The 14,960-nt window shown below is 38.1% G+C and overlaps 3 protein-coding genes and 2 non-coding genes across 10 annotated transcripts; 2 read left to right on the plus strand and 3 right to left on the minus strand.

Annotated features, from left to right (window-relative positions):
- Positions 1-499: 499 nt before the first annotated feature.
- Positions 500-3,214, plus strand: LOC122001243 (probable WRKY transcription factor 21). Of its 3 annotated transcripts, none has more exons than XM_042555889.1 (4): positions 500-624; positions 982-1,805; positions 1,896-2,021; positions 2,557-3,213. In XM_042555889.1, the coding sequence occupies exons 2-4, from the start codon at positions 1,051-1,053 to the stop codon at positions 2,723-2,725; spliced, it is 1,050 nt and encodes a 349-aa protein (XP_042411823.1). In that variant the 5' UTR covers positions 500-624; positions 982-1,050; the 3' UTR covers positions 2,726-3,213. The 3 variants fall into 3 exon arrangements, with proteins under 3 accessions (XP_042411823.1, XP_042411826.1, XP_042411824.1); XM_042555892.1 differs by having other exon boundaries at positions 1,896-2,055; positions 2,557-2,683; XM_042555890.1 differs by having other exon boundaries at positions 548-666; positions 2,557-3,214.
- Positions 3,215-4,926: 1,712 nt separating this feature from the next.
- Positions 4,927-11,423, plus strand: LOC122001244 (protein WVD2-like 3). 4 transcript variants are annotated; one of them, XM_042555896.1, is made up of 7 exons: positions 4,927-5,075; positions 8,533-8,917; positions 9,351-9,436; positions 9,512-9,605; positions 9,691-9,762; positions 10,441-10,551; positions 10,970-11,422. In XM_042555896.1, exons 2-7 carry the CDS (start codon positions 8,537-8,539, stop codon positions 11,195-11,197), a joined length of 972 nt encoding a protein of 323 aa, XP_042411830.1. In that variant the 5' UTR covers positions 4,927-5,075; positions 8,533-8,536; the 3' UTR covers positions 11,198-11,422. The 4 variants fall into 4 exon arrangements, with proteins under 4 accessions (XP_042411830.1, XP_042411827.1, XP_042411828.1 ...); XM_042555893.1 differs by having other exon boundaries at positions 4,930-5,180; positions 10,970-11,423; XM_042555894.1 differs by having other exon boundaries at positions 4,930-5,180; positions 8,533-8,902.
- On the minus strand, positions 6,931-7,003 carry TRNAA-AGC. Its single transcript has one exon. It is a non-coding gene; the product is annotated as a tRNA-Ala (tRNA).
- TRNAA-AGC lies at positions 7,504-7,576 on the minus strand. Its single transcript has one exon. It is a non-coding gene; the product is annotated as a tRNA-Ala (tRNA).
- A 118-nt stretch (positions 11,424-11,541) lies between the features above and the next one.
- On the minus strand, positions 11,542-14,801 carry LOC122001245. Its single transcript, XM_042555897.1, has 2 exons — positions 14,359-14,801; positions 11,542-14,050 (listed from the first exon to the last, which is right to left on the minus strand). Exon 2 carries the CDS (start codon positions 14,037-14,039, stop codon positions 11,796-11,798), a length of 2,244 nt encoding a protein of 747 aa, XP_042411831.1. The 5' UTR covers positions 14,040-14,050; positions 14,359-14,801; the 3' UTR covers positions 11,542-11,795.
- Between the last annotated feature and the right edge of the window lie 159 nt (positions 14,802-14,960).

Here is a 14,960-nt window from a genome sequence, read left to right on the forward strand (position 1 = left end):
CAAAGAATAAAGATATAAATTTATCATGCAAATGTGTAAATACAATCAATATTTGTCACTTTGGACAGCACAAATTGTTTAATGAACATGTATTTCTAGGGTACTGATATATATTGGAAATTATGGATCCCCAAGTTTCTATATATATATACAAATAAGACAAATAATAAAGTGAGGATAAAAGAATTAATTAGATTAATAAAAAAAAAGGGCAGAGACAATCATCAGACAAACAATAAATAGATTTGGAATATTGAATCATTAAAAAGATTTCGATGAGATATGGAATCATTTGATATGTTTGTATCTATCCATAAGATTATATCTCAATTTACTAGAGATTTGTTTAACCTAATCTAGTAATATAACTCATTTAATTCTGTCTTTTTCAGGCAAATAATTGTACTAACAACTTAAGAAAATAAATTCATTATCATTCCTAATTCAAGGGCCAGATAACAAATATGTCCGAAATATATGGATGAAAATACAAAATCCAATTTTGTTTAAATCGATCCCTTTGAAATTCAAAAGACAACAATTTAGACCTCTCTTGCTTCGACCTCTCTGCTCTGCTGCTGGTGTTTCCTGCGCACTTCCCAATCACATGGGCGCCATGGGAAGGTCAGCATCACATTAACTCTAGGGTTCTTCCCGTTCGCCAAGGTCGGCCCTTTGATCCTGTCTGTTATCCTCTCATTCTGTAGCAGCGCAAGAATTGATGCGCGTTTTGAGGATTTCTCAACATTTGTTGAGCTCAATAGGAATACCCGTCTAACATAGCTCAAGTTATCTGTTTTGTGATGCTTTGAATCAATCTTGGTGGCCAAAATATGATTTTGTCGTTTCCTCATTTTGCATGCTGAAGTAGGTTTAGAATGCTTTTTTTTAGAACAAGTTTGGGTTCTTTATTTTGTTTCTTTGTTTATATCTCAATTTATCTATTTTAACCCTTTATCAATTCTTATGTATCATCTTCAGTTGGGACTTTTGATCCTCCAGAGCTGTCCAAAATGGAATTTTAGGTTAATCTAGAGCTGTGGCTTTGAGATGGAGGAGGTGGAGAGGGCTAATAGAGCTGCAACCTTGAGCTGTCACAGAGTTCTTAGCCTCCTTTCCCAGCCTCAACATAAAGCCCAATCTTCAAACTTGTTGAGTGAGACGCGGGATGCTGTTACAAGATTCAAGAAAGTGGTTTCTTTGCTTACCAAAAGTTCTGGCCATGGAAGAGTTAGGGTTGCCAACAAAGCCATATCTCCCTCCTATCACAATAAACTCCTCTCAGACAATCAATTGTTGTCGAAGATGGAGCACAGTCCCAATCCATACCAACAACTTCCAAGAACTAGTTTAGAGGGAAAAGTTCACTTTTTGGATTCAAGTGCTAAGAACCCTTTCCAACTATCCCAGAGGAGCCTCTTTGACAATCAACATGTGCCACTGACCTCGTCGTCAAGTCATTATCAGCTTCTTCAGCACTCATCGAGGAATGATCCCAGGTATCAGCTTCACCAGCAGATGAAGCTCCAGGCTGGCATGTTTTGGAGGAGTAATAGTGCCATCAACATTAAATTTGAGAGTTCTAGTCACACACCTTCAGCATCAACCACAAGGTCTTTGTTGTCTCTAAGCATGGATGGTAGTGTGGCTAGCTCGGATGGAAAGCCATTCCATCTGATTTGTGGACCAGCTTCGTCTGACCCAGTAAATCTGCACCTGCCTCCCAAGCGGAGGTGTGTATGTAGAGCTCAAGATGGAAATGAAAAATATGCCACATGCAGCCAGTCACATTGCTCAAAGAGAAGGTGAGGTCGTGGATGTTATTTTCTATCAGAGATGGAGCTGTGATTCTAGGGATTGAATTCAACTGTTGCTAACTATACTATTATCTTTAGGAAGCTAAGAGTTAAGAGAACCATTAAGGTGCCCGCTGTCAGTAATAAGCTAGCCGATATCCCGCCCGATGACTACTTGTGGAGAAAGTATGGACAAAAGCCAATCAAGGGATCTCCTCATCCTAGGCATGTTATCTCATACCAATCTCCTTTTTCACAGGTTAAATCATGCACTTAGGTTTATCTAGATTAGTTGCTTATCGCTATTTCAGTTTGTGAGTCAGTAACCTTTCGCTAAAACTCAACTGTTTTGCCCCTTCGACTAGTTCACAGAATTGGCAATTTTGCTTACTTATCCTAAGGTTCCTTTCCAACTGAATCTATTCCTCTTTTTTTTTTTTCAATCCATGTGATAACTGATAAGAAAAATACTTTGATTGTGCTTATTTGCATTTAAACACTTTTGGCTGAAGTATTTCCGGCCCATAAACCTTTTTTCTCCTCTTTGCATCAGTAGTTTTGATTCTCTTAATAGCACATTTACCTAATTGGAAGTACACTTTAACCAATCCAAAAATCCATAAACACGTTAAGGAATAAGTCTCATGCTTCAAGAATTTTACACTACTCGGCGGCTTCTCAGCTTACATTTTAGTTATGATGAGGACTGCTAATTTTTGTTAGTGAAGGTTTGCTTAAGTTTACTGAAAAAACAATGCAGGGGATATTACAAATGCAGCAGCATGAGGGGTTGCCCTGCAAGGAAACATGTTGAAAGGTGCTTGGAAGACCCTTCGATGATGATTGTCACTTACGAAGGCGGGCACAATCACACCCGGTTGCTCACCCAGTCTGACCAGACGAAGATTTTTGTCATTAACTCCTGCTGAGCAACTTGTTTATCACCTTCCTTCGGTCCTTGCACCACCTCGACGATCAAAGATAAGGCTGTGGCAATACTTATGTTGTCCGGTGATCTATGTCTCCGTGGTGCACATCATGGAACACCACCTGCCTCTCCTCGGTTTCGGACAGAAGCAAGTTAAGCCTAAATTGCTTCCGCTTAGATAAACAAACTACAGGAGGTTAGTTTTGCTATGGCTTTTGCAAATCTTCCGCGAAAGCTGCTTTCTACCTCCATAGCAAATAGACCTTCTAGATTGAGGTGATCAATATAATGATAAAACCAAGAGTGATTTGTTGTGATTTTGCCTAGTGCAATATCATCAGTAGTTTTTGTACACAAAAAAGAAAAGCAAAATGAAAGCACAGTGATCAAGGATGGTTTGCTAAGTATCTCCAAGACTAGCTCAATCCAAATTTCACTTAGTTGAGATATTGCTATTATGGTTTAGCAAATGTGGTGCCATTGGATGACACATGACTTTTAGCAATTTTCCATATATTTGTAATCTAAATTATATCTTCATTTGCTCTATTAAAGATTAATAAAAAAAGGTGCCATGTAGTAAAATCTTGGCCCATTCATCCTACTAATATCCTTTTTAGACATCGACATAAAGACTCACCTAACCTAATAACATCTCATCCAATTAATTAACCCTAATTAAAGTATTATCCTAGGTTTGAACATTATGATAATATTTGTTTCAAAGAAGACTTGTAAAGTTTTTGTAAATTATAGGAAGAAGTTTTGTTTATTATATATATTTCTCTTTTTTTTTGGGGGGGATGAAGTTGAAAGAGACTTATGGTATTACTTGTTTTTCGAAAGAGCTACCAAGTTCACATCTAATGGAGGGGCATTCCTAAAGACATGGGTCATTTTTTAGGTCGATATCATTTTTAATATCATATTAACAACATAAATAATAGAATGAATAAGAATATATTTTTTCACCAAATTAGACAAAGTTCATATGAAATTAATAAGTATACCTTTCACCTAAACATTAACATTTTAAAAAATCAGTCAATATATATATATATATATATATATATATATATATATATATATATATATATATATATAATTTTGATATGCTATGGATCCTGGAATTAATTCAGGTGTACGGTAAAATAGTTCAAACGCTTGGAATTAATCCAGGAGCCTTGACTCCTTTTTTAATTTTTTTTTTATTTTGAGATATATTATATACATTTAGGGTTCAAAATTTTAGGATTTAGGAGTAGGATTATAACGGTTTTGAGTTAATAAGACTTTTCCTCTAGGATTTAGACTTCCTTCTTAGATTATAGTATTTCAGATTAAAAATTATAGATGCTCACGGGATATATTATATGTATTTAGGGTTAAAATTTTAAAATTTAGAAGTTAGATTATAATGAGTTTAAGTTAATAAGATTTTTTTATAGGTTTAGATTTTCTTTTTGGGTTATACTATTAAGATAAATAATTTTAATTATGCACGGAATATAATATATATGTATTTATAGGTTTTGAATTTATGATTTACAGAATTTTTTATTTTTAAAAATTTAAAAATAAAAGAACGATGGATTCTCAAAACTTAAAAAAATAAAATAAATATTTTCCTTTAAAATGAAGAAATTTAAGATATTTGGTGTAACCCCTAAACTACGCAAAACTCGCAAGAGAGAAATTAAGTACGCTACTAAAATCCTGATATATTATCGTAGCGGTAATATAACAGAGTCCTGCTGCTATAGTAGCCGAACTGGCGATCAGTTTTCCCGTTTCTGTCCCGTTATTTGTCCAAGAGTCAGCCGTGGCATATCGGTCGTTACGTGTCGTCGGTCACTAAAAAAAAGGACAAATTTGAATGGAACTTACTCACTTTGAAAAAATTCAACCGTTTTACTGGCACCGTGATAGGCAAAGTATCGAAAGTAAACAATTAAAAGTCGGGTACAATTTCGAGTATAAATAATAAGTGGAGAAAGTATATTTAAAAGTAGTTCGCGCGTCGGGTTACCTGCCGGAATGACGTCAGGGTCCCGCCACGACCCCCAGATGGAGGTAGTCTTACCGCTCTCGAAACGACACGAGGGACCAGATTTACCTGCGAAGAACTCGAATGCATAACGCGGGAAGGTTCCACCGACCGCCGTTAACTTACGTCGCTAAACGGCGATGCGGTGCTATAAATGGCGTAACAGGGAGCATCTCCACTCGGTAACGCCGTGGAGAGGAGTACAGCCAAGCTCGCAACTCGCAAGCGGATAGGAAAGCGAAGGGGCCGGCGGACGGCAGCGGTGGGATAAGGAGAAAGTGAAGGATAGTTGAGGCGGAGGAAGGTGAAATCGCAAGCCATTGGTTGGTTTTTTTCCCCCTCTGTCTCGTTAGGTTTGGCACCTTGGTTTTCTTTGGAATCAAATGTTGGAGCGAGCGAAAAGTAATTTGTGAGTGTTCTTAATCGGATGAGGGATTAACATTTAGAATCTTCTTTCTTTGCTTGGAATTTTGCTGGATTTCTTTGCACCAGGAACAGTTTTGAATGTAGTCTTTTCTCCTCGACAAATTGTTTTGACGCAATCTTTTCTTCCTCGACATTGTGAATATTTTAGATCTGTGCAGTAATTTCTTTTTTCTTTTCTTCCTACTTCTGTGGGTTTAGTAGCACTTTTACTGCTTCGATGGGGGATCTCTATGGAGTTTGGGTAGATAATAATTGAGAGTTGCAGATGCTGGTTCAATTAATTCTAGGGTATGGAAAAGCATACTGTTCTTCTTTATGAGTCGGTGTTTATGCTTGTCACTTTCTCTCCGATTCGAAATATTCACAATGTGACGGTAATTTTTATGCTAATGGTTAAAATCTTTCAAATTACGGTTGTGCCGAAAAAAATAGTGGCTTCCTGTTTCGACTTAGCATGCTGTTCCAATTTCTTTCCGCTCTGATTAAAATAAAAAAAAAAAACTGGAGATGCAGGGGTATTGATTCCCATGCCTCTAGCTCTACCATCTGAGCTACACCCCTTAATGAAATGTAGTTATGACGATTGAAAGCTAATCAGTACATTATCCCATGTTACTTGCTGGTCTTCTAAGAATTTGAAGCTATTCTTAATATTGCATCTATTACTTGCTGGTACTGTTAGTCTAACATCTTCTGCAGTTGCTATATTCTTTCTCATCTTCTCATAGGGCTATCTGAAGGGTATAATCCTCATGAATGGTCCAGCGCAGGACTGGTTTAGAATTCTTTTTCTGGTTAAAAAAAAACTAAATATACTAATTACTAAATTTCGGTTTATTCTTCTTTTATACAACTAAGTCAGATTCTCTTTGTAGCACCTCATGATGTTTTATGAGTCATTACCTTTTAACTTCATACCTTTTGCCTTAGTCAAATCTCTAAATACTAAATGATAAAACACGAAAAATTAGGACGTGTATGGTGGTTACCACCTTGAAAGTTTGGATGAATGGTGTGCTACCTGTCTAAAATCCTGAAGAAATTCCCAAAATTGGTTAAGGTAACTTAATGTTGAATTTTCCATTACTCAGTTAACTAATTTTTATTTTTTCACTTCTACATGTACTATGTAGTTGTACAACTTATTTATAAAAGATTTTCCAAAAAATACAACAGAAATTTAGAAAAGTGGAGTATCAAACCCCATATCTCTAGCTTGCTAAGAGCGTGCTCTACCATCTGAACTACATTCCCTCTCTTTTTCATTGGGGGAAAAATGATAATCTCAGTTAGCCTCATTGACTATTCCTGGGGTGATCAGCCCGGTCCTACGGAAGTTTCCCACCGGCCATCAGGGTAAATCGGGAAACGCACGCGGCAATCAGCCCAGAAGCCTAGCATCCTTTGATTACGCCCCCCATTTGGAGGAAAAATTCCTGCAAATACGCCGTAGCTGGGGTTCAAACACTTAACTCTCATTTTTATTTTTCATTTCTATATGTACTATTCGTTCCTTCGGTTTGTTTTTTTCAAGAACATAAATTCTCACGATTTGTATCCAAAGCCTATTAGAAATTCATTTTTATTTATTAAAAACAAAAATGGATTATATAGCCAACATAATTTTTTTGAACTGGATCCAGTCTTCCAATTGAATAAGGGAAATTTGGTGTTGTAAAGGGAAATTGAAGTCAAACAAGCTGGAAGATTTTCCCAAAAATATAATAAAAATTTGGAGAAGTGGGGTATCGATCCCCATACCTCTCGCATGCTAAGCGAGCGCTCTACCATCTGAGCTACATCCCCATTCTTTTTCATTGGAAAAGTTTGAATACATGGTGTGCTACCTGTCTAAAATCCTGAAAAATTCCCTCAAATTGCTAAGATAACTTAATGTTGAATTTTCCATTATTAGTTAGTTAACTCTCATTTTTATTTTTCATTTCTATATGTACTATGTGTTCCTTTATCTGTAGTTTTTTTTTTTTCACTTTGTACAGTTTATTTATGAAATATTTTCCAAAAAATTTAATGAAAATGTGGAGAAGTGGGGTATCGATCCCCATACCTCTCGCATGCTAAGCGAGCGCTCTACCATTTGAGCTACATCCCCATTCTTTTTCATTGGAAAAGTTTGAATACATGGTGTGCTACCTGTCTAAAATCCTGAAAAATTCCCTCAAATTGCTAAGATAACTTAATGTTGAATTTTCCATTATTAGTTAACTCTCATGTTTATTTTTCATTTCTATATGTATTATGTGTTCTTTTATCTGAAAGATTTTCCAAAAAATTTAATGAAAATATGGAGAAGTGGGGTATCGATCCCCATACCTCTCGCATGCTAAGCGAGCGCTCTACCATCTGAGCTACATCCCCTCTTTTTTTCTATTTTTTTTAATTATATTTCTATGCGTGTTGAATTAACAGTTTTTAGTGAAACCTTTGATAATTATTAATAAAAGATATTTTTTCACAAAAAAAAAAAAGTAGTCGAGTGCATGAAACTCTCGCTAGTACAGGTCCCGGGGAAGGGTTGAATTATATTGAGTCTATTGTTGCAATCTTACCTTGCATTTTGCAAGAAGTTATTTCCGCGATTCAAACCTGTGACTTCAAGGTTATATTTTTCCACCAAAAGAAGTCAAAAATTGAAGATGTGGAATATTTATCCCCATCGCTCACATGCTATGTTAAGTAAGTGCTCTACCATCTAAGCTATATTCCCTTAATATCTTCCTTCTTAAGGAAATCCTAATATAATTTGCCGGCCATCTCATTTTACATAGCACTTGTTGTGTTAACATCTTGTATAATGGACTTCTTTTTTCTTGTGTAATAAACAGTGAAATAGTGCAGTTTCTCGGTATTTTTTTTTGTTTAATGAATCAAATTAACAAAATTAATCACTCAGTTGTTTTAGTTATTCTTGCTACTGTAAGACAATTGGATTTTCTTTGTGACACCAACTTATGTTTCTTGAGCCATTTGCTCTTATATTTTCTCCTTTTGTTTTGTCTATATGATGCGATTAGCCTTGCACAAGCATGTTGTTGGTAACTTTAGGCAGCCCAGCCCCTCTTGCAATGGAAAAACTGAAATATTTGACAGAATTTTGTGAATCAAACTTTCAGTTCTACATTTTATAATTTCTTAATTGCTAAGATTCCTGAGGAAATTGCCATAGCTATTGAGATTACTAGATGTTTAAGATTCTAGTACGTAGGTATTCTTCTAATTTTTATGTTTCTTTTCCCAACCGTCAATATGATAAAATTTTGGCCAATCTTTCTGTGCACATTGTTATATTTTCATTATGTTGGTTCTTATTGCAGGTTAATGGGTGGGGAAATCATTAAAGTGGCTTTTGATGGTAAGTCAGACCATGCAGTAAGGATGCTAGATGATGAGAATTCTCATAGGCAACAAGAACTGCCTCTTCTCAGTGATCTGTGTGTGGATGACGATACAGCAGAAAATAAGCATATTATTCACAAGTCATTAAATCAAAAAAAGTCAGCTGCACTGAAACCAGCTAATTCTGGAAATTCACAGTCTAACCGCACTGTTCCTCAGCCTTTCACTCTTGCAACTGAAAAGCGTGCTTCTGGTGGACATCACTCTATCATTTCTGTAACTGTGAATGCAGGCAAACACGCAACTGTAGAATATCTCCAGTCCAGAAATATCACAAACAAGCCTCAGGTGACCTATCCATTGGTATAAAAACTGCTTAATCGTCCATGATGTTATTTCTTATTGTGTCCCTGAATGACATCTGAATTTTTTAAGGATGACTTTTATTTTACTTCAAACTATCAACTTGTGATAAAAATTAGAGCATTCCTATGCTCGCTCTCTATTAAGCAGTTCATATATCATATTACTAGGTTTTGTACTTAGCTTGTCCTGAATGTATTGATGTGATCTGCATTGTGATCCTGTATATTCTCAAGTGATTTTGCGAAAAAAGAAGGAACTTTTCACCATTCTCGATGCATGCATCCTATCAACAGATCAAGAAGATCACAAGTTTTGAATCCAAATTTATATGGCTTATTCTATTCTTGAAAGCATCTCAAATTCTTCTGGAAATGTAATTGGGAAATCTAAAGAATGATCAATTGTGAATCTAATCCTATTGGTATTGCAGAGAAACTCACTTCTCTCATCCAGGAAGCCTTTGCAACTTCATAATGCAACGCAAGCAGATGAAGAAGAGTCTCACTCTTTTGCTTTGTATCCTTATATAATTATATCTTCTACTCTATTTATACTGTCTATTTATTAATTGCTCCTGAACTTATATCATAGAGCTACACCATCTGTAAGAACTTTGAGAGGCAAAACAACTGTAGCAACTGCCCCTAGTTTCAGATGCAGTGAGCGTGCAGACAAGAGAAAGGAGGTACCATCTCTATGTACTAAGTCTAATTTTAGTGTTCTCATTTTAATCAGTTTAATTTTAATCATTTTTCCACTGATTTCTTCAGTTCTACTCCAAGTTGGAACAGAAACACCTAGCTTTGGAGGCAGAAAAAAATCAGTCTGAAGCTAGGATCCGGGTATGCTTTCTTCTGTTAATACTCTCTATTGGTGTATATAAGTTGTCAATGTGTACGCTGGTGTGCACAATAGAATATTTTTTACTATTTTTAGCATAAATCCTTCTGAGATGGTGTCAATATTTCATTTCTCCATATTTACCTTGCATTTGTATTACTAGTACATGTGCTGAATGGTAGCTGAATCCTAGTACAAGTGCTTAACATTGGTCTCTGAAAACTAACATGAATTGCACTAATTAACTAATACGAATTTGTTAAAACATAATATATTTGATGGGTTGTGCTCATCGTCTGCTTTATGTCTACACTAATGAGGTCACGTATATTTTGGATTTCCCTACTATTAACTTTACAGATACAACAGAGAAATGGAAGAGGCTTGGCAGGTGACCAATTTCAAAAGTTTACAGTATCAGTAATATATGATTTTAGGTTTCTTGAATAATTATTTTAGTATTTAGCAGATGATCAATACATGTTTGGCCTAAACATAATACAATTTAATTCAAACAATCTTAAATTAAAGAAAGGATGACAGAGAGGTTGTTTTCAAACAAACATTAGCGGATTATACTTCCCAGCAATACTTATGGTGAACAATTTATGTTTCTTCAGTTTCATTGCAAATGCATGGGCATTGATCATGGTTAAGTTCTTAACTGTCTGATTCATCAGGAAGAGCAAGAGGCAGCTCTGAAAAAGTTGAGGAAGAGGTTATCATTCAAAGCACACCCAATTCCTAGCTTCTACCATGAGGGTCCTCCTCCGAAGGCTGAGCTAAAGAAGGTAATGCCTTAGACCTTTGCATCGAGTCTCCTTGTAATTCAACATTTAAGTAAATTAAATATACAAAAAGTAAGTAGATTGTCATTTTACTAGAGGATGGAATTCCACTGTCTGTTGCAAATTTAATTACTGAAAATCATCTCCATGTGTCATAGGATTAGGATGGTTAACTATTTCATGTCTTGCCGAGTTTAATTACTGAAAGCGTCATACTTATTGGTGCATGCCTTGCACAGTCCCGTATCAAATGTCCAAAAACAAGTCGTCCTCTTGCATAATGAAGCAGATCCTAACTTCCTAATTTTTCCCCATTTCTGTTGATTGGTTTGTGACTTCACTCCATTTCTAGGTAGTAGTTTCATCTCCTACTATTCTGTAATAGCTATTTTTCAAGTTAGTGCATTTTCCTTGTACAAAGGTACCTCCTACTCGAGCGAAATCCCCAAATCTCACTCGAAGAAAGAGCTACAACGATGCCACCCCAGCCGAAGGACTCAACTGTGCTAGAACTTGCGGACAATCTCATCATTACTGTTCCATTGTTGACACTGAGGATATGAATAAGAATGTGAAAGGCAGAGAAAACATCAAATGCAGGCTCACTGTTATTGATCAGACAACAGCTGCAGTTATGTTACGGACATGAAATGCATTTTGGATTTTAATTTACCTCACAAAAATTTCAACTTGTATCTAGATGGTGTGATGTTTGCGGAGCCTTTGAGACCAAATGGTGTGATGCTTAATGCTGTAAATTGTGTTATTTATATACATGCATGTAAAAAGATGAGAGTTGCTTACTATTTATTATTTATTTTCCAAGGAAGAGGTGTGTATATGTATCTGTGCTAAACTAAAGAGCAGGCAACTTGACTGCTTGTTATTTGTTTGATTTGATGTTATTTTTGTGAAAACATTTCTCTGACTCGAATATTATTTTCAATTAGTGAAAATACTAATATATAATCATCTGAAAGAATAGATGTAAGGTTTACTAGCTCAAATGCTCAACTTTATTAACTGGTCCTTGAAACAGATAAAGCAAACAAACAAAAGAGAAATAGACGCTATATCTTAAAGAGAGATCCTGAAATAAATAACCCGGACAGCATTATGAAGGTCCTTACTATATCCTTGAGGATGAGACAGATAGCATATCCTAAAATACAGAAGAAGAAGAAGAAGAAAAACTCAAATACCTCCTCTTGATTACCTATCAATCTATCATAATCTATCACAATTTATTATACAGGCGCTGCGCAGGTTGTTCGGAAGTGACCCGTTTGATTGCACCGACTACAATGCACGATCCGCTTAGCTCGTCCTTGATCTTCCGAGCGAGCTCTCTTCTTTCTTGGCCTTGCAGGAGGCCTAAGCGACTTCGGTGGATTAACTACTAAGACAATCTGATTATTGGCATTTTGGTTTGAGTCGGGCATTTCCCTCCAAAGGCTCTTGTCTGGAATTGGATGTATAGTCTGTGAATATGCCTTCCGATATGTCGCCACAGTGAAGCAGCTTTCTGTGTAGCGATGAACATTCTGTCGGCATGAGAGAAGTGCAGCCACTCCATGAGCACAGGGCAAGCCATAGAGCTGCCAACCCCGGCAAAGGCAACAGCGGTTGCGAATGTCCACAATTATGCTTCCTTCGCGAGGAGACACCACTTCGAATTCCGCTTCATTTGCTCTTCCAACTTGATAGCCCCTTGCATGTTCTATTGCATCAGAGACACGGCGTTCAGCAGATGGCACGAGGATTGTCGTCCACTGCATGCTTACTTCACGTCGCTCGTTAAACCAAGTCATCAACTGCCGCCTGATGTACTCCATCATCTGGATTATTGGGAGTGAAGAAGCTTCGAGTATCCAACCATTAATCGATTCAATGATATTTGCTGTGAGGTGTCCAAATCGAGTTCCCTCAAAGAAGGCGGTTGCCCAAAGACGCGGTGGAATCCTTCCGATCCAGAAGGCAGCTTCAGGTGATATTTGCTCAATTTCTCTTACTTTAGCATCAAATTCATAGTCTGTGAGAGCATGAGCAGCTCCCCAGAAGATATCAACAAGTGCAGAGTTGCTGAACTCTTTGCGGAAACTCTCAGTGAGATGCTGCATGCAGAACCCATGGAAGGCAGTTGGGAAGTTGAAGTCGACGCCATCAATAATTCCTTTCTGCCTATCTGACAAAATTGTGAGCCTCGGCATGTTCTCCGTATTGGCCTCAAGTAAAGCATGCAGTTCAGATAAAAACCATATCCAATTCTCGTCAGTTGCATCATCAACAACCCCAAAAGCTAGAGGAAATAAAGCACCATCTCCATCAAATCCGGTGGCCAAGAGTAAGGTTCCCAGATATTTGCTCTTCAGAACAGTCTTATCTAGCCCAATCAAAGGTCGGCATGCATTTACGAAACCATATATTGAGGCATAGAATGAGATAAATAGTCGTTGAAAACAATCATCTTCTGGATTTTTGTATACATTAGCAATGCTTCCTGGATTGGTCCTCTTAATTTGCTCGCAATAGTGTGGCAAGAGACGATATCCTTCCTCGAAGGACCCACGAACTGCAGCCATAATCCTCTCCTTTCCTCTCCATGCTTGCTTGTAGGACAAAGTTATTCCATGCATGCGGTGGATCTCTTCTAGTATCTCCTTAGGCTTGTACTGCGGGTTCTCCCGAAGCTGTTCCTCAACAGAACTTGCCACCCACTCAACTGATGCCTGTTGATGCCCAAGATGGTAAATTCCGTTGCATGTATGAGTCTCATTGATGGTCCTGATAGTGAAGTTTGGCACACCAGGGAGCTTTGCTGCATGGATGCGCCAAGGGCAACCGTCGGCGGCACACTTTGCTGTGAAGCGTGTCTTATCAGATTTTACAGTTTGGATTTCAAAATGGCAAGCAATGGCTGCATCCCGTATAGCTCGTCGACAGCTCTTGACATCTGCAAATTCCTGTCCCACAGTGATCTGGTGGTCTGGACTCACAACCAGTGCTCGGGCCTGCAATACCTGAGGAACTACCAGCTGACCCTGCAACATCTCTTGCGTCAATCCGAGGGCAAGCTCCTGCTCATGGTCCACTGAGAGCTGGTCCAAGCTATGATCAACACTGAGATCATGGGTATCAGCGAGAGTCAATTCATGGTTGTCTGATATACCCAATTCATGACTCTGTGCAAGGCCATCTTGATCGGCATCATGATTCTGTCCTAAAGCCAAGTCCTCGCCATCATCGTGGCCATGGTCATGGTGGTGCTGGTGGTGATGGTGCCCCAAAACTAGTTGACTCTCATGTGAATGCCCAAGTACGAGATCATGATTGTGGGATTGGCCTAGACCGAGATTGTGGTCATGAGGGTGCCCAAGAACCAGACCATGCCTCTGTCCAAGTCCTAAACCCTGACCTTCGCCAATAACTAGCTCGTGATTCTGGCCAAGAGCCAAACCAGGATTTCCAAGAACCAAATCATGGTCAGCCATCGATACGTAGCCTGAAAAGGAAAACTTTATTAGAACAGCTGAAAACTAGCCCATCAATCAGTGCCAAATTTTAATCCTTGATAGACACATGTGAAAGGCAACCATAATTAAATCAGCGTCACTAGAAAACTCAATCATGAAAGAAAAATGACAACTTGGTGATATTCTGAAGCTCAAAATTCTGAATTTTCATCTCCATAACCAAAGACACAGGCAGTAGCATTTGTATGAATTCGATCAAAATCCCAACGGTTTACTTCAAAACGCAAACTTGAACGTAGGAACACAGCATCCGGAAACAGAAAAGCAGCAAGAATACCTCGTTCACACGAAACGCGGACTCGAACACCACCAGACTCGAAGGAACGCCGGCAAGATTCGATTTTTAATGAGGGAAAGCGCAAAGCACCGCAAAAGGACGCAGAACCAGCAGGGCCACCCGAGGCGGAGTCGAGATGAACGATAGCAAGATCTAGGGCCTGATTTGGGTGGGAAGAAAGGAGGAGGAGGAGCCTCCTTCAGGAGGCGGGAAGGAGGGAGGAAGAAAAGAGATTTGAAGGCAGGGCGAGGGGATTTAGAAGGCGAAGAAGGGAAGAAAAGGGAGGGTTTGGGAACGGAAGAGGGCAAAAGGGCAGAGGCGAACGGCAGGAGATGGCCGCCGATGCGATAAGGAAAGGGGGCATTTAGGTCAACATCTGGCAACACCGCTTCATATTTTGCGGCAATATTACGGGGCTGCCCTTGCGTGACCTCTAACGGGTCGGATATCTTCTGTGGATCCGATAACTTGAATTGGAGTATACACAAATGCGAAGTATTCTTTCTCCGACAAAAATATCTTTTATTTAGTATAAAAATAAAATTTAAACACTACCAATTTTACTTGCTAAATAGTCAGTGACAAAGCTCAAAAATAAATTG

Source organism: Zingiber officinale, chromosome 7A, assembly GCF_018446385.1.
Source record: "Zingiber officinale cultivar Zhangliang chromosome 7A, Zo_v1.1, whole genome shotgun sequence".
NCBI lineage: Eukaryota > Viridiplantae > Streptophyta > Magnoliopsida > Zingiberales > Zingiberaceae > Zingiber > Zingiber officinale.

Excerpts from the sequence above, each read along its gene's own strand:
- LOC122001245 (XM_042555897.1), bottom strand. The coding sequence starts at position 14,039 with ATGGCTGACCATGATTTGGTTCTTGGAAATCCTGGTTTGGCTCTTGGC.
- LOC122001243 (XM_042555889.1), top strand. The coding sequence starts at position 1,051 with ATGGAGGAGGTGGAGAGGGCTAATAGAGCTGCAACCTTGAGCTGTCAC. Across the intron at positions 1,806-1,895 it reads TCACATTGCTCAAAGAGAAG|GAAGCTAAGAGTTAAGAGAA; the intron begins GTGAGGTCGTGG and ends TATTATCTTTAG. Across the intron at positions 2,022-2,556 it reads AAGGGATCTCCTCATCCTAG|GGGATATTACAAATGCAGCA; the intron begins GCATGTTATCTC and ends AAAACAATGCAG.
- LOC122001244 (XM_042555893.1), top strand. The coding sequence starts at position 5,155 with ATGTTGGAGCGAGCGAAAAGTAATTT. Across the intron at positions 8,918-9,350 it reads CTCAGGTGACCTATCCATTG|AGAAACTCACTTCTCTCATC; the intron begins GTATAAAAACTG and ends TTGGTATTGCAG. Across the intron at positions 10,552-10,969 it reads CGAAGGCTGAGCTAAAGAAG|GTACCTCCTACTCGAGCGAA; the intron begins GTAATGCCTTAG and ends CCTTGTACAAAG.